Raw genomic sequence first — 24,002 nt, forward strand, 5'->3', positions numbered from 1 at the left:
AGAGACCCAGGGTTCTCCGGGTCTCACTCAGGAGAATAGGGTTTTCCCCATTTCCGCAGTCTAAAGGAAATTTCACTATACTATTCCTTTTATCTAATTCTCATCTATATGCTGGGTAAGCAAATAATCACTTTACCTGACTTTAGCAACTTGGCAATGAGGAACTTTAGGTTCAAGGTTAGTAGAATATAAGCACACAAAAGAAAAACACACTGTAAAATATATTAAAATATATAGCTGGTATGGAAAATCACATTCTTTACAATAAATGATGGGTCAATTGGATAGGCATATAAAAACTGGATACTGACACCTACCTCACACTCTCTATAAAAATCAATTCCAGATGAATAGCGAGTCCAAAAATGAAAGGTAAAACAATAAAGCTTTTAGAAAAAAAAAAAAAGCATGGAAGAATCATCTCATGACCTTGCAAAAGCAGGCTTTGGGTGTCCCATCCCAAGGTGGGAAAAGAAAGCATCGCATGGTTGGGAACACTGGCATCAGTGGTCAGAGCTCAAGCAGGTGGGGAGGGTGGCCGTGCATGGGACTGGGTGGTGCATGGTGTCAGAGGCAGGGAGGCCGTGAAGGACGTCTCCACAGAGAGGAGGTCCAGCCTACAGTGACAGAGCCCAAAGGGGTGAGGAGCGTGTCTAGGTGGAGAGGGAGCCCAGCATAGGGTTCAGGGTCTCAGTGGAGTTGGGAAGGGGCGATACAGAGTACTGGAACCTAAGTGGGATAACAAGGGCATCCACGTGAGGGTGATGGTGAAAGACTGGCATGAGAGTGCATATAAGTAAATATATAAGGGATAATGGAAGTCAACTTTCTCATCTGGAAAGGGAAAAAACTAGAAAGAGCACTGTGATGTTGCATTGGAACTGGAGGCATTGTGAACTCAGGGTTCTCAATATGGATAAATAAACGTGGATGCGAATGTGCACGTGTGCTTGTGTATATGTACATACATACCCAGGCAGACATTCCCTTGCTCTATCTACTAAGATGGCCTGGGAGCAGCTACACCTAGATAGCAACTTAGCACTCACATCCTGGCTTCTAAATACCATTCTCTTCTAAAAGAAACCAAGTCTCCTCGGAGAAATGGCTGATTTCAGGGCTAGGGCAGGGAAAATTCAGGATAAGCCTGAAACATCTGACTGCGTCAAGCAAATTAAAAAGTGCTCTAGTAATGAAGGAGATGTGTCAAAAGTATGCAGAGGCCAGCTGGAGACACTCGCACTGACCCCATTAGGGAAATTTAAGCAACAATATAAATCATGTCAGCAACAGAAGATAATCCATTCTAACCCACTGAATAAAACAGGCAACTCTGGGTCAAGACTCTGAGTAAAGAGACCTGTCATGACAACTACATGTAAAGCAAGATGTTGGACTGGATCCCTTTGCTGTAAAGGATATTACTGGAAGAACTGGTCAAACTTTAGTGGGGTCTGAGGATTAGATGGCAGTAATGTATCAATGCTAATTTCCAGACTTTAATGGCTGTATTGTACTCATGTTGGAGTGTCCTTACAAGATACACATCAAAGTATTCGGAAGTGACGGGACAACATGTCAACAACTCACTCTTAATGGCTCAGGAGAAAATGAAATATGTACCAGACTATACTTCCAACCTTATTATAAGTTGGTGATCTCATTTCAAAATTTAAAACATAGTGGAGACCAAAAGGGCAAAAACACTGGAGGAACTGAAAGGTATCTCAAGTCCAGTTTTACAATTGAATTAAAGATCTATTCTTTAAAAATGCATAGACCTAAAAAACATTTGCTGAAAAAGAGCAAGCTGCAGAATAAAACGTAAACTATGATACCATTTATGAAAAACTTTAAAACAAACAAGGGCAATCATCTCTATTACTCATTATAATTAGTATAAAAATATAAGAATGGACTGTAAAATTGTACCCTAAATTCATGACAATGGTTTCTTATGGGAGGAGTGTAGGGAAGAAGGAACAGAAAAGGAAGTGGTGGGGAGTTCCATCCTATATGATTCTTATTTTTCTAAATAAAAATCAAATATGCCAGTATAATTATAACTGTTAATTCTGGGAGATGGAAGCAAAGGGTTAATTATAGCCTTCTTTGCATATTCCATCATTTTTAAATTTCTCAAAAAATAATTTAATAAATAAAACTTAATGAGGACTTTACATTTTATAGGCCATATAAATGTGCATTGACTGAGAAACATAAAATTTTTTATTTTTTGAATTTTGGCAAATTCATCACAAAGTGGATGCACAATACAAATTAGACAACACAAACTATCTCTTTAAAATATATACGTGTTCCGGTATTTGAGCTAAAGTAGTTGAATCTTTTTCAACTGAAGTGTCAATTTTTTTTTTTTTTTTGGTGCGGTACGCGGGCCTCTCACTGTTGTGGCCTCTCCCGTTGTGGAGCACAGGCTCCGGACGCGCAGGCCCAGCGGCCATGGCTCACGGGCCTAGCCGCTCCGCGGCATGTGGGATCCTCCCGGACCGGGGCACGAACCCGTGTCCCCTGCATTAGCAGGCGGACTCTCAACCACTGTGCCACTAGGGAAGCCCAATTGAAGTGTCAATTTTTAAAAAATAAGGATGAATCACAGGAAAAAATGTCAGCACTCTTAATGGAATCTCACCTGAGACTCTGGGGTCTAGAGGTGCCATCACTGGCAGCCTCCTATGTAACTACTGAACCTACTGTAGTAGGACCCTTTACAGCAATCCTGGCCTGTTGTGGAGATAAGTAAACTCATGCTCAGAGATGGCAAGTCACCGAGTCACCATTACCTGCAAAGTTCAGAAATGGAGGGAGTTTCAAGCAGGCTGTGATTGGTGACAACGGTTTTAAGTGGCCGTGAGTAATCAGAAAAGACTTCCCTCGACATACATTCACAAATGCAATGAACACCCCCAAAATGATGTGTCCACCATCCACCCATATTCTGGGGGTTCATGTTCTCTTCTTACACTTCCAGGTTCTCTCTCACCAAGGAACAGGGTCTCCATGTGCAATTGTTGATGTGAGGCCCTAACATGGGGCCTTTTCTGAGGGGATGCCATTCATGTCATAGACACTGTAATTACTAAAGACATTTTTAAAATTTATTATGTTTGTTGGCTCCAAAGATGGGCTTTTTATATATTAATTACAATAATTTTCTGACAAATTATTCCTATCCTGAGAATACACATATGTGATTTAGTTTACTAAAGAGAAATGAGTTTGATAATCAAATGATCTTGTTGACCTAACATCTAAAATCAACTGAACTTCTAAGTAAAGAACTGCTTCCCTAACTGATGAACTGATTGGTAAATATCTTAAAATTAGAGTAGGTTCTCTATTGAAATTAGCACACTGGCTAAGTTTGAGTTTTTGATTTTATAGATCTTATCATCTGCTTTTTATATTCTGTGCTAAATGGTGTGGCTAAATCCTCTAATTTAAATCCACAAGTAACTTCTCTGTATACATTTGCCATCATAATCCACAAATATTACATGGCCAAATTAGTTATTATAGAATATTACATATGTTAATTATCAGGTTATTACATCTTAAAATATAATATTACATAAAATAGAATATTTTATAGTTATTTGTTATGGAAATTTCATTAGTATGGAAGTTAACTTACTAAAATGTAATGCTTTTTTATCTACATTCTCCCTTCAAAATACTGCATTTATTCAGAATAGCAATTTAACAGACACATTGATGAAAACTTTCGTAGCTCTTTGGAAAAAATTAATTTTGTCAATGTCAATCATCAATGGAGAACCTAAGTTCTCAAAATTACAATCTGTTGAAATTGTCTACAACACCACAAGACTGTCGAATCTTCTAGAGACCATTTCTATAGGCTAAGAAACAAGAAATTACAGCAAGTAAACACTGAACCTCTGATAAAGAATTTCATTTCCATGAAAGCAAGCGACATAATTATTATATAATAAGTTGTCATCATGACTTTAAATTCCTTATTGTGACTTAAAATTTGAATTTTCAATTATTTTATATTCTATCATCTGTAACGGTTGTTATCGCAAAATAATAATATACACTCATTTAAAACTTTTACTTAAAGAGCTCCATTTCCTGATGGGCGCAGGGATTGACTGCGGCCACGCCAACCAGTCCTCAGTTGAACAAGCCCCAGCTTCCAACTCAACATTCATCTTTTGCAAGCAGTTTGCCCAGGTGCACAGGAAATGAGCATGCTCTACAGATGAAGACCGGCGCCTCTGCTACAGCTGTAATGTTTACATTTCCATACACGGTTATTGAAAGTTCATTATCGGAAACAGGGGTCTTCTTTTAACCACAGCAAACAGACGTCCTTTCACAATAATGGTCTAGGACCGTTCAAATCCCCAAACGCTGAAACTAATTCGACCGATGTGTTGAAACAAGAGGAATAGAACAGAATAAAACAATGAAATGGCGATCAGAAAGGGGGGGGAGGGAAGTTCCTAGGTGTCTGCGTGTCTCCAAACATTCCCCTTTCTCCACACAGCTTGGGTCCAACAGGTGCTGTGTTAAATCAGAGTCTGATCGAGATCAAGTTCTGGGTCAGCAGGGGAGCGGCGGGGGTGGGGCGTGGGGGGTTGATACACCCTAGTGAGACTGTCGCTGGGCCTGGGAGGCACAGCAAAGGTAGCACGCAGCTGTCGCGGGCGCCGCTCCGGCTGGGCGGACGTACTGCACCCCGGCCCCCAGCGCGCACCTTCCTCCTCCCCACCCCTACCCTCGCGCGCGCCCCACTGCCGCTAGCTGTGTCCCGGCCACCCTGTTACCAAGCAACGAGCTGCCCAGGCGGGAAGCAACCGAGCCTAGTGCCTGGGAGAGGGGAAGGCGGTTGGAAAGGGAGCTTGAGCAGCAGAAATGAGCCCGGGTAAGAGCCGGGTCGGGGGCTGCCCTGGGAGGGGGCTACCCGGGAATTGGACGCGTGGTGGGGAGCGCCGCCTCCCCCCGCCCCGCCTCCTTCCCCCGCGGGGCGGGTCCCGTCTGGAGTGCGGATCTCCTAGACGAGCCGCACACCTCCGCCCTCCCCAGGAGGAAAGCACCGCCTGCGTCCCCGCGCCTGCCCTGCTTCCAGCCTTGGAGCAGCACGGCCCGCCGCCGCGGTGTGGCCCCAGCGCGCCCTCCCGTGGCCGCTCTACGCGCCCGCGTCCCGAATCCCCACGCCTCGCCTCCTTTCTCCCAGCAAAACCAAAAGCCGCGTACTGTTGTGTTACAGAAAAGCGTACTGACGAAGAGGAGGGGGTTGACTGCGTTCTCCTTTCAGCACCCAAGATCCTAAATTCCTCTGAGGGGGTAAAGGAAAATAGTGGCAGTGAAACAGGTAAAACCTCCCAGGCCAAGGCTCCGATGGCAGTGATGTTTCTGCCTTTTACTATAGGCAACCAGTACGTTACCTAAGTCCACCGGCCCAACTGGTGTGCTTCCGGTAACTACTCGTAAGATACTAATAATAACTGACACGGGACATTTACTTTGTGCTAGATGTTGTTCTGAGCACTTAAATATGTCAACTCATTTAATCCTCACAACAACCCTATGAAGTAGGTACTACCATTCTCCGCATATTACAAGTGAGGAAACTGAGGCACAGAGAGGTTAACTAACTCCCCAAGGTCACACAGGCAGCAACTGACAGAGCCAGTATTCAGCGGGGTAGCTCCAGCGTCCAGGCCTTAACCTCCATGCTACACTGTACTGCTTCTCTGAATACCAGATAAGAATTGCTGATTTTTTGGACAGTCACTAAAAAGGTACCTATTTTTTTCCAAAAGAAATACTTTTATAGTAAATATTTGTAGACTACAGGATACTGTATAGGGAGGATGTTTGAAGTCATTAAAAAGCTGCAGTTTTCAAGTTCCATATAAACCATGAATAAGATGTGTGGAGGATCTGAGAACACTGAAGCTGGAGTCTCGCTTCCTTGAGAGAAGCTGAAGGAGGCTACACAGCTCTCAGAGGGGCCTGGTGTTCATGTGAGACACCAGGGAAGGAGCAGAGCGCTGTGGGCAGAAGGCAGTATCTAAACTGAGGGGCCACATTGGGATCCTACGGTTACCCATAAGCCACGCGGGACACGTGGACAATCCAGACGCAGAGGTGCTGCGACAAGTGATGAGCCCGAGACCTGAGGTCAGGTTGGGGTTTGTCCACCTCCATAAACCGGGGACCTTCACAACGGCCTTGTCAAGGGCTCTTAAAAAAAAGGCTGGAACAGCCACAGCAGGCAGACAAAAGACACAAGACAATTGGATGCCCAGAGCACCAGGATAAGCCACACCTCAGTAGAGGCCGCAGGGCAGTGCACTGACCTGCCCCCTCTCTGCTCTTCTGCGCCCCGCCCGCCTGCATGAGGCCAGGCAGGCATCCCTGGGCAACAGGAGGGGCGACGGGAAGCCCTGAGTGGGGCAGAAAGCCCTCACAGAGAGTCTAGACACGGAGACAGCTCCATACCAAGAGAGAGTGTTTAAGGTCAGAAGAGACTGAGGGAGCTTCATGTGGCAAGACCGTGTGTTCTCTAATGTGAGTGAGATGGAAGGCTCTGGAGAAAAATGCCAGCATTCACAGAAAATGAAATTACATACAAAATAGCACATATGCTTGTGTGAGAGTTAAGTCTTTCTTGCTAGAGCGTGGCGGGTGTAAGGGCAGGGACTCAATGGGTGAGACATATTCTAAGCTAGGCGCCACCAAGGATGGCAGGGACTTCCTGCTTACAGCTCAAGGCAAAACTAGGACGTGTGACCTTGTGCCCTCCCCACTTTCTGTTCTCTTAGCTACACGTCATGGTCACCAAGTGATCCATTCGCTGGGTACTGACCAACAGAACACTAACATGATTTGCATAAATAATGCCGAATTACAAGGTCGTATATATTTCTCAGGTCTCTGATTTTAAAAGAACAAGGAGTTAGTATATGGCGTGAAGTATATATATGGAGTGTCAGAGGTGGGTGGGGAGTGTGCAATTTTATTTCAAATAGGATGGTAGGAGACCTCACTTAGCAGATGACATCTGAGCAAAGACCTGAAGGAGGTAAAGGAGTAGTCAGTGCAGATTTCCAGGGAAAGAACATTCCAGGCAGAGAGAACAGCAGCTGCAAAGGTCCCTAGGTGGGAGGATGCCTGGCATGCTTGAGGATCAGCTGGTGACGGGAGCAGAATAAGCATGGAGGAGGATAGGAGAAGGGTTCAGAGAGGATACTGGGCTTTGTAATTCCATGTAAGGATGTGCGGTTTTATTCTGAGCAAAATGGGAGGCACTGGAGAATTTGAGCAGTCATCCCTCCCTTCCATCTCTATTAGAAATTTTAAATTTACCAAATCATCATCATATTGATAACACCCTTGCTGCTACAGTAAGAGAGTAAATTTTCCTTGAGCATTTACTGTGTGCCATGCACTGTGTAAGGCTTTACCTACAAACGAGACACTGATTCCTCACAGTGAGCGTGTGGCAAAGCCAGGATTCAAGCTCAGGCAGCCTGGCTCCATAGCTCCCATAACAAAGCCTCGTGCAGATATGCACACTCCCCTGCTCTGTGCCTTACTATTCTCCATAGGATTCACTCCCATCTTACACACAGTATCCTTTGTTCCCCTCACATGGGCAGAGATTTTGCATATTTTGCTCACTGTAGGATCCCCAGCACCTTGGACAGTACTTGATACATAGCAGGTGCTTAAAAATAGTTGTTAGATGAATGAATGAAGGCTTGGGTAGAACAGCTCACAAGGCTTCAATAAAACAGTTACTTCTAGGAGTGAGTGTGAATAGTCACGGCAAAACTCAGTATTTGAACCTGAGGATTAAAAGGCGTTGACTACAGAGTGTCTAACATCCTATATAGAATTGTTACCACGTTGCATTTTTAAAACTCATTTGTTCTCCCTGCTCTATTAGCTACAAGTATGCCCTTAAAACTTTCTCTATACATTGAATATGACATAATCTTCTGCAGACTTCAGAATAAATTCCTTATATCTTTATCTTAATGACCTCAAAAGTCATCCTGCTGATAACTATCTTGTTTTTAAATTTTGACACTTAAATATGAAACAGCTAGAGAACTTAAGGTGAATATAATCTGAATAATATTTCTTGCAATCTGAATAGAGTATAAGCTTCTTCAGGGCTGGCACCATATCCTCTACTTAGTCTAAATACTTCCCAATATAGTACATTTAGCAAGGACTTAATAAATGGTGACCTGTCACTGTGTTCCCTCTCCTGTGCTTCACTGATAATTTCCCTTCCAATTCTAGAATCACATAATCCTATGTGTTTCTTTAAGTACTGATGAATTTTTAAATTATCTTCCCTTTGGGAATAAGTAGTAGCCAATGTCTCTGAAACTCATAAGAAAAACAAAAAGTTATTTTCGTAGCTTTTAAAAATAGATGAATCCAACTCTCTGCCTACTCTATCTTCACTGAATCATATGAACTTTGCTGGAGAAAAACACTCACTTCTGAGTCATACCATGGATCTCAATGCTATTTGGAAAAGTTAATTTATTTCCCCAGTAAATGCTTTTGCAAGCCCTGTCCAAGATAACTATTCCACTCTTCTGGTTTCCTCAAATCTCCAACACCTCTCACCGCTACCTCCCAACGTGTAACATGACCTCAAACTATATGAAAAAAATAGAAGCAATCAGACCCCAAATCCCTAAGCTTCAACCTTAAACTCTGCTAACCTACCGCCTGTGTTCCGTATTCTCTGCTGCCCCCCACTTCAGTGGAAGGACTGTCCCTGCTCAACCACAGGTCATTTCCTCCAGATCATACCTCTCCTGTAATTCTCAATACTCAACTTTGGCGATCAGCCTTCCTCATTCTCCAGAATTATTCTTCTCCTCCATTTCCACTATATGATTCCCGCAGTAAGCAGGCATATTAGACTCGCTCATGGTTAAAAAAAAAGTTCTTCTTAACCTTCACATCTCTTCCAAAAACCCCTATCCCCACCAGCACCTTATCCCCTGCCACAGTAAAACCAGAAAGCGTTGCCCACGAACCTTCACGTTCCAGCTCCCCTCGAGCCACTTCATCTGGGGTTCTGAGCTGCTCACTGCACAGAAAGTGCCCCTGTCTAGGCCAGCAGCAGGGTCCATATTTCCCAATACAGTGCTCATAGCCACTCCCCTGACCCAGAGCCTGACTATCCAACTGCCTGTTGACATCTCCACTTTGATGTCCAACAGAAAACTTTAACAGACCTAAACGAGTTTTCCCTAAAATACGTTCCTCCCCCACTCTTTTCCATTTCAGTAAATGGCATCATCATTCGTCCACCTGCTCTCACTAAAAACCAGGAGTCACCTTTCCTTCCTCGACACTGGCCACATCTAATCCTCCAGCAATGCTTCATATCAAAAACGTATTTTGAATCCACCTATTTTTCTCCATTCCCCGCACTGCCATTCTAGTCCAAGGTACCTTTGTCTCTCCCTTGGATTATTCCAATAGTCCTGCAACTGCTACCTTCTAATCCATTATCATGCAGGAGAGTGTCCTATAATGTTTTTAGTCAAATCAAATCATTCTCGTGATCGAAACCCCCCAAAGCTTCTCATTTCTCTTAAAATAAAAGCCAAACCCCTCAGGATGGCCTGCCAGATTCTCTCTAACCTCACCCCCATCTCCCCCTGAACTCTTAGCACACTGTGCTCCCATCTGCTCAGGAAGCTGCATCCACATGGGCTTTCTTTCTGTTCCAAACACAGGTAACACGTGCTCTGCTTCAGGACCTTGCGGTTTCCTCTGCTCTGAATCTCTTCCTACAGATGTCCACACGGCTGGCCCCTTCTTATCACGTAGGAGTCTTGGCTGAAGCCACAAAATACCAGATAGGCCTTTTCTAACCGCCCTCCCCAATGCTGTCCTCACCCCCCCTCACTCTCACAGTAGCCTATTTTCTTTGTGTTATTTATCACTATTTGGAAGTATCTTGTTTATATCTTTGTTTGCTTTTTTTCTGTTTACTTTTTTTAGAAGGTAGGCATAGTGAGAACAGGAGCTCCGGCTGATTTATTCATTGCTTTGTCTATAGTAACTACAGTGGGGCACACCACGTGGTAGACACTCAAAATCTGAACGTGTGATATTATTGAAGGAACGAACCACTTGAACATGAAACAGTATTTAAGGCCAAATCATGAACTTATCAAAATTATTCTAGACTTTCAGGTAGAGACTTTAGAGCCAAAGAAGACCCCAGACCTTCCTCCCCCACTACAAAAGGACATGAACAAACACCAGCAAAAACTTCACCAGCAGTACCTGGAGAAGGAAGGGGGCACCCCCTCAGGACATAAAATGGGAGAGTGGAGGCCAAAGACAAAAACAGATGATTCTGGCAAGGCTATCTATAGCATGGCTCGTAACTCCCTCTGACTTTCAGAGGCGATAAAGAAAGCCAGAATCCTGAAGATAACTCATTAATGCACCCCTGCCCAGCCCCCACACATGGTCCATCCCTGCCCTGTGATGAAGGCGGGATTCTTCAACTGGCCAAATGGCTCCAGGCTCTGAACCACAGCAGCTCTCTCAGTGATGAGGGCCACATTGGGACTGGGTGGAAGGAAGTACACTTTGCAACCAGATTCTGTAACATCTGGCAGACTGCCATTCCAAAAGAGATGCACTGACTTCTTTAAAAACCTTCTCTTACAGCAGAAATTGTCAGCCTGGGGCAAATTCTAACATAACTCTCATTTCATTCAGGACATGTTTTTTAATTTTTTCAATAAAAATTTACAAAGCAAGTAGCCTAACATTTGGGAAAAAAGAGGAATGTATGTCAGGAAATGTGCAAACGTTATATAGTCTCTCCCCTACTGCAGAACTAAAATCTATTTTCTAGGAAGGAACACACGGATCCTTATAGCACTTTGCTTAAGAGCATAACAAAAATTATGTTCTATTAATCCAAACTGTTTTCCACGTTAAGGAAGAAAAACATCACGTGGCTGTTGCATAGGTACTGAGACCTATATACGACTTTGCCAAGGGTCTCCCTTAACATAAGAATTGTTAATTTTTTTGCCAAAAAATATAGTTTATATCCCAGAAACAAACAAAGATATCTGAGTTCCTGAGAGTTCTCAGTTTGGTGTTACAAGTTAAGGGTTTATTATAAAAGTAAAACCACTATTACAACCTTAAGTAGGTGCAGTATTGTAAGTCAGATGAGAATTATCTCTTACACTCACCATGCAGCTAGCATCGGGTTTTTCTTAATGTGAACATCAATCGTCTCATCATCTCTTTGCCTCACCATCCAGGAAAGCTAGGAGACTGCTTTCCATTAACATTGTTTAAGAATAACACTTAAGGATTAAATCACATCGTTTTTCAATTTTACTTTTTAGAATACGGCTGCATAACAGAATCAGAAAATCAAATCCAACCACACTCAGCACTGAAAGTGAGTATATTTCATTTTCTCAGAAAATCTGTGTAAAGTCTGATCTTTCTCAGAATACTTCCTAAATATATACGGGTTTTCCACAAAAGTCTTCATCAAAATGCACTGGAGAGTGGGCAAGAATGATGAAGAATGCGGGTCACCTGACCCTCACATGATCCTTGTAATAGGCAACTTCAGGGGATTTTTTTTTTAATTGTAACAAAATGTATGTTCACCTAAAAATGTTCAATTTCATACCTTGTGTAATTTTGTTATAGGCCCTTCAGCATCAGCTGGAATCATTTCAGGCTCTCCGAATACAGACTTTGCAGAATGTTAGCATGGTATGTTTCTTCTCATTTACATAGAAAATATCCAAACTTAGAGCACTGTCACACACTTCTAAACTGATGATCACTATAGCCAACTGATGAGTTGGTATTGAATGTAATAAAGCCACAACCTATTCTAGACACGAAATTGGCAGGAAACTATATTCTGTTATACTTGCATTTGGATATGAGCCCAAAGAAATAACACTCACTGATTTTTTTTTAAAACATATGTTTAAAGTGCTACCTATATATAGTCTACAAATAGGGACTCTCATTATAAGTGATAATAAAATCTAAGTCAAACTGACTAAGGGAAAAGTGTACTTTATTAGCTCTAGTAATGCAAACCCTCTGAATAGTTCACTTGGGGATGGCTTCATCCATACGGTCAGGACTCACGTCGTCAGGGAACCAGCCTCACTCCTTATCTTGGTTCTGCTTTTGACAGTAATGTATTCTCAGACTCCATGTGGTAGCAAAAGGGTTGCTAGAAGTTCTGGCCCTTATCCTTCCAGATTCCAGTTAGACAGAGATGAGACCGTGCTTTTCTCTCTTAACAGTGTGTACTGAGTTCTTGGCCTGATTCTGACGGCCCCACATGCAGTGCTTGAAGCAATCACTGTTCAGAGGGAGGCAACGCTCTGACTGGTTAGCTCTGGGTCACATGCCCACCCCTTGGAGCTGGAGGAGGGATCTGTATCACCAAAGGCACATGGACTTTATCCAGAAGTAAGGGATAGTGTTAACAGAAGGACAGTGCATGGATCCTGGGGGTACATAACACAACGCATAGTTGCCAAAGACCCAACATAAACTTCATCCTGATATTCCTGAAGCAACTGCAGGGAAATGGGACGAGAAGATAAAATCCTCCTGAGGCTGACGGCATAGATTCCATTCTGGTGACAGTGATCAAAGACCTCTGATTTATTCAACAATGTAAAAATCAAACATCTAAAATTATTTTAATTCATAAGATTTTATTGTTTTCCTAAATTAAGTCTTTCTGATTTTATAATCATGCAGTAAAGACATCCTTTTCTTAAAGATTCCTTCAATGATAGAGATTACAATAAATTAAATTTAATTTTTAATTTATATGATGGAAAAGAATATGCATAGGAAATGTAAAGGTATCTTTCAAGTATAATATCTATCATCCTTGTGCATTCATAACTTTATATGTGAAATCAAAGCCTGACATTCTTAATTTCTCTTTTAAAGGTGCAGTCTGAAATCAGTGAAATACTGAACAAAAGTATTATTGAAGTAGAAAACCCACAATTTAGCTCAGAAAAAAATCTAGTATTCAGCACACGCAATGAAAAAGCTTTGGTATGTGTTTCAGTACAAAATCATTCCTACATTTAGGTACTTCAGAAATGTTACTGCAACCAGTTTACCTTCACCTTTACATTCTCCCCTTCTTCACAGGGCGACTGGATTGTCAAAGATGAAAATAAGGAAACTCCTGTCCTGAAAACCCTAAAAGATGTTCGTTTACCTCTGTACTTCTGCAATTTTCTTGTTTCTCTTAGGAGAGCGTGTGAGGGGCATTTGACTTAATCCATATACCTAAAGATTCCCAAGTAAACTGAAATACATGGCAGTTTTTCTGTCCACTTTGAGTTTTTCTACTTTTAGGACTGACTTACACCTAGAGTGAGTTCTCTAAAACAGGTCCAAACTAGAGTCACTGTGTCTATACTTATTAGAACTTCACACTTTCTCTGTGAAGAGTCACAACCCTAGACCCATTTGAAATGAGGAAGACAAGCTAAGGTTGACAAATAGCCCAGAAGTAGAAATTTTCATTTTCCTAAAACTTCCCTTTGAACTATTGCTTCTCTCTTCCCCACCTATCTATGATGGTCTCTAGAAATGCCGAATTTATATTTCTGGAATTGAGGGGTTGGCCCTTCTATCTCACCCCCTAAGGAAGTAAGTGCAATTTCTAAGCAAACTGTGAAGACCAGAGTTACAGATCTCAAAATAACAGTATATTTCCTGGAGAAAATGAATCATACTTGTCAGCCTCTTTGCTGCAGAAATGGATAAAATGTTCATTCTGGTTGTAGTAAAAGCAATTCCTCCACAAAATATTATCTTAATTTGTTGGTCATGTAGCAAATGATAGTACATTTATAGTGTGATTTTTATTGTTACTAGCCTGTAGAGAATCAAGAAGAAACCCTTTCTATGGAGAAAATTCAGCCTTTTGAGGATCCTAGGACTCTTCATTCCGTAGAAGAAATATTCAGTAGTGACAGTGTTAACAGGCTCTCTCAAGGTATAAATATCCCATGCCAGATACATTTCAAGGACATATTAACTTCGACAGATAATTCAGCTTCAGAAAATTCTGACTTGAAGAATTATAATAACCTTTATAATTTCCTACCTAATGTACCTCAAAACGGGATGTCTCAAGCTGATATGGTAATTCTGGATAAGTCCAGAGTTACTGTGCCTTACCTCAAGCATGGATTTTGTGAAAATTTAGATGATATCTGCCATTCTATCAAACAAATGAAGGAAGAGCTTCAAAAGTCACATGACAAGGAACTGGCACTTACAAATGAACTGCAAACTTTAAAAGCTGTTCCAAGGAATGGTAACTATGACCTGCCCCCCACTCACAAGGAAAAAATTAACTCTATTAAGGAAGAAAATATTGAAAGTAACTTAAATGAAGATATAAAATCAAAGAGAATTTTGGAATTAGAGGCACTAGTAAACAAATTACTCCCACTTAGGGAAACAGTGTCAAAATTCCATGTGAATTTTTGTAGGAAATGTAAAAAACTATCTAAGAGTGAAATACACAGGGGGGAAAAGAATGAGAAAAATAATGAAGAAATTCCTATCGCTGACAAGAATACTGCAGATTTAAAACTCCACTCCACAGTTCCAAAACATACACTGGCATTCTTTGACCCAACAAAATATGCAATGAAAGACGAAGAAAGACAACCATTTGCAGTAAAACAAGGATCAATAATATTTGAAAGTGAGAAGACATCCAAAGTCAATTCTGTTACTGAACAGTGTGTAGCAAAAATTCAGTACTTACAGAATTACCTGAAAGAATCTATGCAGATACAGAAAAAAGTACTGAAACTAGAGAATGAAAACCTAACCCTTAAAGCGAAAATTAAACTTCTTGTCTTTACCACACAATCTCTGGTACAGAAAATTGAAATGTATGAAAAACAACTTAAGACATTGGCTGAAGAAAAGAACACTATTCAGCCCAAGTTAATTAAAACAGAAGAAGATGGCAAAGAATGTGTTAAAGAATTGAAAGAAATAATTAGTAACTATAATGTTCTCCAAGGACAAAATAAAACCCTAGAGGAAAAAAATAGTCAACTTTCTTTGGAGAAGCAACAAATAATAGAAACATTAGAACAACTAAAAAGTAAGGAACACAAAACTCAAAGTGACATGGCCATTGTCAATAATGAAAATAAACTATTGATCACAGAAATGGAATCAATGAAAACAAATATTCTGTTGATACAAGAGGAAAAAGAAATATTAGAGGAAAAAACATACCAGCTTCTAAAGGAAAAAGGCTCACTTGAAAATGAACGAAAAGAAAACCAGCTAGAGATAATGCAGCTAAAAGAGAAAGAAAGATTGGCAAAAACTGAACAAGAGACACTTCTTCAAATAATAGAAACAGTTAAAAATGAAAAGCTTAATCTTGAAACAACCTTACAAGAATCTACTGCTGCGAGAGAAATGATGGAAAGAGAAATTGAGGATATTCAAACATACCAATCTACCGCCGAAGAGAATTTTCTGCAAGAAATAAAAAATGCAAAATCAAAAGCAAGTATTTATAAGAATAGTTTGTCAGAAATGGGCAACAAATGTGAGATGTTATCAAAAATGTTAATGGAAATTAAAACTGATAATCAGATTCTAAAAGAAGAACTAAAAAAACATAGTCAAGAAAGTATAAAATTTGAAAACAGCATCAGTAGACTTGAGGAAGACAAAATACTTTTAGAAAATTATGTAAGAAGTATAGAGAATGAAAGGGATACCTTGGAATTTGAGATGCGGAATCTTCAAAAAGAATATTTAAATCTAAGTGAAAAAATCTATAATCATCATATTGACCTATCAAAAATGGGTTACATTTCAAGAAGAGAGAAATTCCATTTTGACATCTATGATATTTATGAAGCCACCTCTAGTCCCAGAAGTAGGCCTTTAGCCCCTGATTTGAAAGGTATGTATATCATGGTGGATTAGCAGAAATACGTTTAAGATTCTTTTAGCCTATCGGGCATTAGCCAGAGGACAGTAATAAGAAGGTGAGTACAATTCAGTTTTGTAAGATTTGTATCCAATTTATTATATAGTGGAATTATTTAGAGATTTTGCCCTTTTGATAAAATTCATATTATTTTATTATACTACTTCTATACATTGTATATGACCAAAGCAACTTTGGCAGCAAACAGGGATTTTTTTTAATTATTATTTTTCTGCAATACACTTAGAAGTCCAACCTTCTAAAAAATTCTTTTTTTTTTTTCCAGGAATTCCAAGTAAACCGTATCAATTGCTTCCATCCAAACCATGTAAATAAATTTCTGAAATAGTGTTTCAAAATCCTTTGTCCAAGTACTTTTTTCAACAAAAAATTTTAAATTCACTTTTACATGGGATTACAATTACCTTATAATTGATTAGACTAGTTTTTTTAAATTCGATATTGGAATTAGGTATATATTTTTATGTTGTCAAGAACTGTAAACATTCTGAGACTTTATCCAACTTGTAAGCTAATATGTTAGCCTGACAGTTTCATGGGTTCTAGTGGAAGACATGAGACTACCGGGTCAGAGATAAAGGACAGTTTGTTGCTCACAGCAATAGCAGGAGCCAGAGTAACAGCACTTTTGCACAGGTTCTCCAAGCCCCAGTTCCTACAGGCAACATGAAAAGGGTCACACAGTGGTTGCATTACAAGAGAAAACTCTAAGCTAAGGGAACCATTACTTTTCTGAGTGCAGTAAGCATGCCTGCCCTTTGCTCTAGATGGAAACATTACCTTTATTGTACAGGACAGTTAGAATACCTGCCCTTGCTCCAGCAGAGACATTATCTCTAGCTTCCAAGACTGCTTGTTATACAAATAAACTTACTGAATTTTGTCAAATGCTTTTTCTGCATTTTACTGAGGTGATCCTGTGTTTTCCCCCTTTAATCTGTAAATATGGTGACTACATTGATTAATTTTGAAACATTACACCAACCTTGAGTTGCTGAGATAAACTTCATCAGATATCATGTATTATCCTTTTAACATACTTCTGGATTCAATTTGACAATATTTTGTTAAAGATTTCTGCTTCTATGTTCAGGATATTGGTATCTATATTATTTTCTTTTTATGTCTTTATCTGATTTTGGTGTCAGGAAAATCCTGGCCTCATAAAATATAAGGTCAGGTTTTCCAAGAGGAAAGTGTTCCCTCCTCCTCTATTTTCTGAAAGGATTAGTGTCGAATTGGTCTTATTGATTATTCCTTTCTAAATACATAATTCACCAGAGAGCCTGGAGTTTTCTAAATGGAAAGGTTTTACACTGCAAAATCAACCCCATTAATAGATATAGAACTATTCAGATTTTCTATTTCTTCTTGAATCAGGTTTGATCATTTGTTGTTCTGAAGAATTTTACGTAAGTTCTCAAGTGTTTTGGCATAAAGTTGTTTATAATATTCCTTATTATCTTTTTAATGTCTAGAGGACCTGTGATGTCCCATCTTTCACTTCTGACATTGATAATTTGGGGTTCTTGTGATTCTTTGGGCATCTTGGATGTGGATTTATAATTTTTATCACACTTGGAAATTTTTAGCCATTATTTCTTTAAATCTTTTTCTCTCTGCTCCCTTCTGAGATGCAATAACACATATGTTAGACTGTTTGATATTGTCCTAGAGCTCACTGGTATTATTTTCATTTGCTTTTCAGTCTTTTTTCTGTGTTTCACTTTGGATACTTTATATTACTATATCTTCAAGTTCACTAGTTTTTTCTTTTGCCATGCCTAATTTTCTACTATTCCCACTTACTGAAGTTTTTCATTTCAGTTATCTTATTTTTCATCTCTAGATTTTCCATTTGGTTCTTGTTTATAACTTTCTTTCCAATATGTTCATATTTTCCTTTAAATACATTAACATAGTTCAAGTAGCTATTTTAATGTCTTTATTTGCTAATTCCATCTTCTCTACTGTCTGGGGGTTTATTTCTATGGACTGATTTTTCTCCCAGTTATGGGTCATATTTTCTGGCTTCCTGGCATATCTAGTATGCCAAAAATCCATCTGGAAGATGGGTTTTTGTGAATTTTACATTGTTGATTGTCCGAATGTTGTTGTTTCCTTTACAGATTGTTGGAATTGGTTGTGTTAGGCATTACATTACTTCTGCTTCAATTTGATGCTTTTGAGGCTTGTTTTTTAAACTTTTATTAGGGTGGGTGTAGAGCAGCCTCTCGTCTACTCTAGATCCTCTGGAACCACCACTGAATGCAGAGAGGTGAGAATGTCCCAGCCTTGAATGGTTCCTGGCCTTCTGTGAGCTGTGGGAACCATGACAGGTCCGTGTTGTTCTTTGTTCTGCCTCATGGAATGTAACCTACGCATGCCTGTCTTAGATGTCAGCAGGGTTAAGGGGATCCCTATGCAGATTTCTGAACTCTTTTCCTGTGTAGATCTTTCCTCTCTAGAACTCAACTCCACAAATTCGAGCCACTTTAGATTCCTTGGGTTCCAATTTCTGTCTCAATTCAGCAAGGCTACTATACTTTGAGATTCCAAGTCCTCCATCCTCTCCAGTCCAAAAGTGCCTCCAGACAAAAAGCAATTGCAGGGCTCACCTCAATTGTTTCCTTTTCCTCACGGATCACAATCCTGCACTGTCTGTGTCCAGTATCTAAAAAGAGTTGTTATGCATGTTTTGTACAGTTTTTAATTGCCTAAAGAAGAAGTGTAAATCTGGTTCCTGATACTCTATCTTGGCTAGAAGCCATTTCTGGGTAGTCAAGTTTGGGAAGTTTGGAAAATCAAGTCCTATGAACAGACAGAACACAGTGTTGACTCTTCTAGGTAGCTGGTATATGTAGGTATGTTCTTCCACCAGATCTCACCCAACTATAAAGAAGATGCCTGTAACTATGAGTATGTGTGTACAGGGCTATTGACCAGAAGAGAACCAGAATTATTCTTTTTGGAGTAATAGTGCCAGAACAAGAACCTTACCCTTGTAGTCCCAATTCTCCTTAGGCAGCTCTTTAGAATGTTCAGAGGCAAGATGCTTAGTTTTTCATCTGGGGGTAAAATTCCAGGTTGCCTGAACTGGGAAAGCACTGAGGATGGGAAGGAGGTAGGAGGAAAAAAAGAAACTGACTGAAAAAGTCTGTCCTAAACACACTTTTAATTAAACATTTTTGGCTCTATTCTTACTTCTTTTGTCTACAGAATTTTTTTGAAACCCCTTATTCTCTGATGATCCCCTTATGAGTCATTTTTCTGGACTCATTATTTTACTATTGTGTTATTAGGGTCAGAGGAGAGCCAGCAAATATGTGTGTTCTGCCTGCCAGTTTCAATTGGAAGCCCCTAATACATTAGTGTTTTTGATTATAGTATAAATAGCTTTTTAGTATATTTTGGCTTAGAACAAACATCCTCTTTCAAATTTTCATGACATATTTTCATGTTTTGTCTTCAAAATAAAATTTTAAATTAGCTAGTCAAGTTTTATTGTTTTTATTCTGTAGGGATTTTTATTAAATTGCATTAAATTTATTGATATATTAAAGATAAACAGCAAGTTTACAATATTTAGTCTCCCTGGAACATGGTCTATTGCTCCGGCCTCCTTTTATATCTTCATTTTAATCCTAAGTTTCCATAGTTTTTTTCCTATTGTAAATAGAATACTTTTCACATTTCCTAATGGACATATGGGGAAAACTGTCTTTTCTGCAGGTCATTATATACATCTGTTTATTGTACAATTTTATTAGTTCAAATATCTTTCAACAGATTCTTTTTACATTGTAGGTAAATAACTATATATCACCTGCAAGCAATAATATTGTCTTTTTCTAACATTTATTTCCTCTTGGGATTTTTTCCTGTCTTCCTGCATTAATATATTTATATTAATATGTTTTCCAGGGAAGTGTTTGTCTTGTTTATGGCTCAAGCTTAATGTCTGTTATGATTGTGATAGATATCCTTTAGAAAGTAAGGAAGGTTCTTCCTAATTGTCACATCCTAACAGGTTTTAAGTGGAAAGAGTATTTAATTTTATCAAATGGCTTTTTAGCATCTATTAGGGGAACATGTATTTTTTTCATTTTAATATATTAAAGAACTTTATTATAATAATAGATTCACTCATGTCAAGCTATTTTAGCAGTCATAGAATAATAAATCATTTTATGTTCATTTAAAATGTGGATTCCATTGGCTTGTATTTGATTTAGGATTTTTTTAATGAGTTAGAAATATTATTTTCCTATTTATGTTATCCTTGTCCAGTGATGCTATCCTCATAAAATAAATCAAAACTCTTTCATATTTTTCTATGATCAAAACAATTTAAATAACAAAAGATTTCTCTGTTTTGAAGATTTGATAGGATTTAGCTCCTTAAATCTAGACACAGTACCTTTTGGCTACTAAGTTTAACTATTATTTCCATTTTTTCTACCCTTATTGGTCCATTCATGTTTTCAGTTCTTGTTGAATTACTTCTGGTAACATTTCATTTTCAAATGTATTTGACATGGAATTGTACATGTTTTAACCGTTGCTACATCTGTGGTTAAATCTATTCCTTACTCAGAGGATAGTTTGTATTCTCTCTCACCTCTTTTTTTTCTAGGTGGGCTTTTTAAAAAACCAATTTTAAGTTTTTCAGATCTGCTTCTCAGTTGGTTGTTTTTCTCTCTTTGAATTATTTGATTTTCAATCTTTTTCAAATATTAACATCAGCGTGTAAGCCTGTAAATTTTCCATCTGATTAATTCTTTACCTTTGGTGTTTTTTTTTTTAAACATCTTTATTGGAGTATAATTGCTTTACAATGGTGTGTTAGTTTTCTGCTTTATAACAAAGTGAATCAGTTATACATATACATATGTCCCCATATCTCTTCCCTCTTGCGTCTCCCTCCCTCCCACCCTCCCTATCCCACCCCTCTAGGTGGTCACAAAGCACCGAGCTGATCTCCCTATGCTATGCGGCTGCTTCCCACTAGCTATCTATTTTACGTTTGGTAGTGTATATATGTCAGTGCCACTCTCTCACTTTGTCCCAGCTTACCCTTCCCCCTCCTCGTATCCTCAAGTCCATTCTCTAGTAGGTCTGTGTCTTTATTCCCGTCTTGCCCCTAGGTTCTTCATGACCATTTTCTTTTTTTTAGATTCCATATATATGTGTTAGCATACGGTATTTGTCTTTCTCTTTCTGACTTACTTCATTCTGTATGACAGACTCTAGGTCCATCCACCTCACTGCAAATAACTCAGTTTCGTTTCTTTTTATGGCTGAGTAATATTCCATTGTATATATGTGCCACATCTTCTTTATCCATTCATCTGTTGATGGACACTTAGGTTACTTCCATGTCCTGGCTATTGTAATTAGAACTGCAATGAACATTTTGGTACGTGACACATTTTGAATTATGGTTTTCTCAGGGTATATGCCCAGTAGTGGGATTGCTGGGTCGTATGTAGTTCTATTTTTAGTTTTTTAAGGAACCTCCATACTGTTCTCCATAGTGGCTGTATCAGTTTACATTCCCACCAACAGTGCAAGAGGGTTCCCTTTTCTCCACACCCTCTCCAGCATTTATTGTTTCTAGATTTTTTGGTGATGGCCATTCTGACCGGTGTGAGATGATATCTCATTGTAGTTTTGATTTGCATTTCTCTAATGATTAATGATGTTGAGCATTCTTTCATGTGTTTGTTGGCAATCTGTATATCTTCTTTGGAGAAGTGTCTATTTAGGTCTTCTGTCCATTTTTGGATTGGGTTGTTTGTTTTTTTGATATTGAGCTGCATGAGCTGCTTGTAAATTTTGGAGATGAATCCTCTGTCAGTTGCTTCATTTGCAAATATTTTCTCCCATTCTGAGGGTTGTCTTCTCATCTTGTTTATGTAGCTTTGGTTTTTTATTATGTATTGATCTCAGTTTTGAGTAATAATTGGGAAGTTAGCAAAACAATGAAAGGCATAGGGTATTCCAGGAAAGGAAAAGCATGTGAGCCATCATAATAGCTCAAAACAACATGTCACTTTCAAGGAATTACAAATAATTCAAGGTGAAGGGGAAATATGATTAAATATGGCCATGATAGTATTTATTCATTCAATCAACAAATATTTACTGAGTGCCTACAAAAAGTGTCAAGCGCTATGCTAGGTGCTAATAACCATAAACAAAATAGATACGGTTTTACAGTACTTATAATATCACAGAAGATGGCAGGCTAATAAATATTATAAATGTGAAGTTAGAAGGTGTTATTTGAATACTTAACAAGGGGACCTAACCTCATCTCAAAGATCAGGAAGGCCTTACTTAAGGAAGAAACATTTTTAGAAGAGATCTGAAAGTCTACAAATTGGAGTTAGTAAAGTAAGAAGATGATGGATGGTGGGAAAAATTCCAAGCTATAGAAAGTAGATAAATCCCTCCCAGGCAAGGGACAGCATGTCTGTCATCATAAAAAGTGAAATAAATCTACCCTAGGTAGAATGAAAAGAGCAAAGAAGAGTAACAAGAAATAAAGGAAAAGAAATGAGTCAAGTCTCGAAGAGCCTTTTAACCCTGATATAGATTTTGCCTTTATCTTAAGGATAATGGGAATCCACTAAAGAGTTTTTAACTTAGTGAAGTAGTGATTGGATGGTAAAGGGAGATGATTTCTGAATAATTTCAAGATTTGTTTTAAGTTATATGATATTTGGAAGCACAATTTACTGAGAGGGAATAATTAATGAGGAGCTAATTTAAGAGGTAAAAATGATAGATTTCATTTTGGAAGCATTACATTTGAGCTCTCTAGGAGATCATTTTAAAAAGAGAAAAGATGTCTTGTAGGCAGTTATAAATAGAACTCTGATTCAGGATAATGTTGTAAGCTGGAGATATGGTTTAAAGCTTAATTAAATTGCTCCAATTTACCCAGCTAGTCATAGGTTGAGCCTGGCTTATTATTAATACACAGTCCACAATATTAACATACAAGAGGAGCAAGCAATCTCTGAAGAAGCAGGGTAAGGTTTCCAAAAATACACTATGCTACTGCTTAACATTCCCTCCACTTCCTGTTGGAGCTTCTTATTGATCTAAGTCTCTCTCAAAGTTAAGCATTTCTTCCATGATCAGGTTAACATCCTTAATCTTTGTTTCAACTTTGAGCCTTAAATAGGTGTGGTTGGATGGTTCATAACAGAGATTAACAACTACTAAGCAAGCATATTATTGCTTCCATTATTCTCTGAAGGTGGATGCAGAAAACCACTCAAGTCATACAGGCATCCTAATGGGCAGTAGATAACTACACGCCTGAGTTGTCAAGAGACAGGACACCGGTGTCCATTAATGTTAACTCTTCACATCTGACTCTGGGGAAAAAGGTTGTTTCACAGGAAACCACCTAATGTTGTACTGTATTGTTATATCTTCAAAACTAAAAGGAGAGAGACACTAGTTTTAAGAAAACAATGGGCATCGTAAATAGTTTGTGCCCCTCAAATCAAATTTGTATGTGTGTGTTCCTCTATTTCTGATCATTTCAAAAATCTTAACTTTTCTATAGGCTTCACTATTCCTATTACTGGTTTCTCTATTTGACACAATATATTTATGTAAACTCTAGATAAGCTCTGTCAACTGTCACACTGCTTCTTACACCCTTCAGGAGGCATTAGATGAGTATTTGCATCTATGAATTAATTATATGAAGTGTGCATTGTTATGAGAGGCACATTAATAAATAGCTAACAAAAGGCAGAGGTGAAAATGAGCAATTATTTAGATTTTAATAAAATCTGAATATATAAACCTCTTCCTCAAAATAATGCATATACTTATAAGGCTTGTTTGGTAACATTTATCAATATGCAACTAAATGAGTTTTTATTCAGTTTTGTCC

At 38.8% G+C, this 24,002-nt stretch overlaps 1 protein-coding gene across 2 annotated transcripts; it reads left to right on the plus strand.

The window, feature by feature from the left end:
• Nucleotides 1–4,774: 4,774 nt before the first annotated feature.
• Nucleotides 4,775–16,884, plus strand: CCDC110 (coiled-coil domain containing 110). 2 transcript variants are annotated; one of them, XM_060136413.1, is made up of 6 exons: nucleotides 4,775–4,912; nucleotides 5,258–5,362; nucleotides 11,418–11,473; nucleotides 11,734–11,799; nucleotides 13,015–13,125; nucleotides 13,960–16,884. In XM_060136413.1, the coding sequence occupies exons 1-6, from the start codon at nucleotides 4,903–4,905 to the stop codon at nucleotides 16,054–16,056; spliced, it is 2,445 nt and encodes an 814-aa protein (XP_059992396.1). In that variant the 5' UTR covers nucleotides 4,775–4,902; the 3' UTR covers nucleotides 16,057–16,884. The 2 variants fall into 2 exon arrangements, with proteins under 2 accessions (XP_059992396.1, XP_059992398.1); XM_060136415.1 differs by lacking the exon at nucleotides 13,015–13,125.
• The last annotated feature ends 7,118 nt before the right edge of the window (nucleotides 16,885–24,002 follow it).

The sequence above is a fragment of the Lagenorhynchus albirostris genome, chromosome 21 (genome assembly GCF_949774975.1).
Source record: "Lagenorhynchus albirostris chromosome 21, mLagAlb1.1, whole genome shotgun sequence".
Classification (NCBI taxonomy): Eukaryota; Metazoa; Chordata; class Mammalia; order Artiodactyla; family Delphinidae; genus Lagenorhynchus; species Lagenorhynchus albirostris.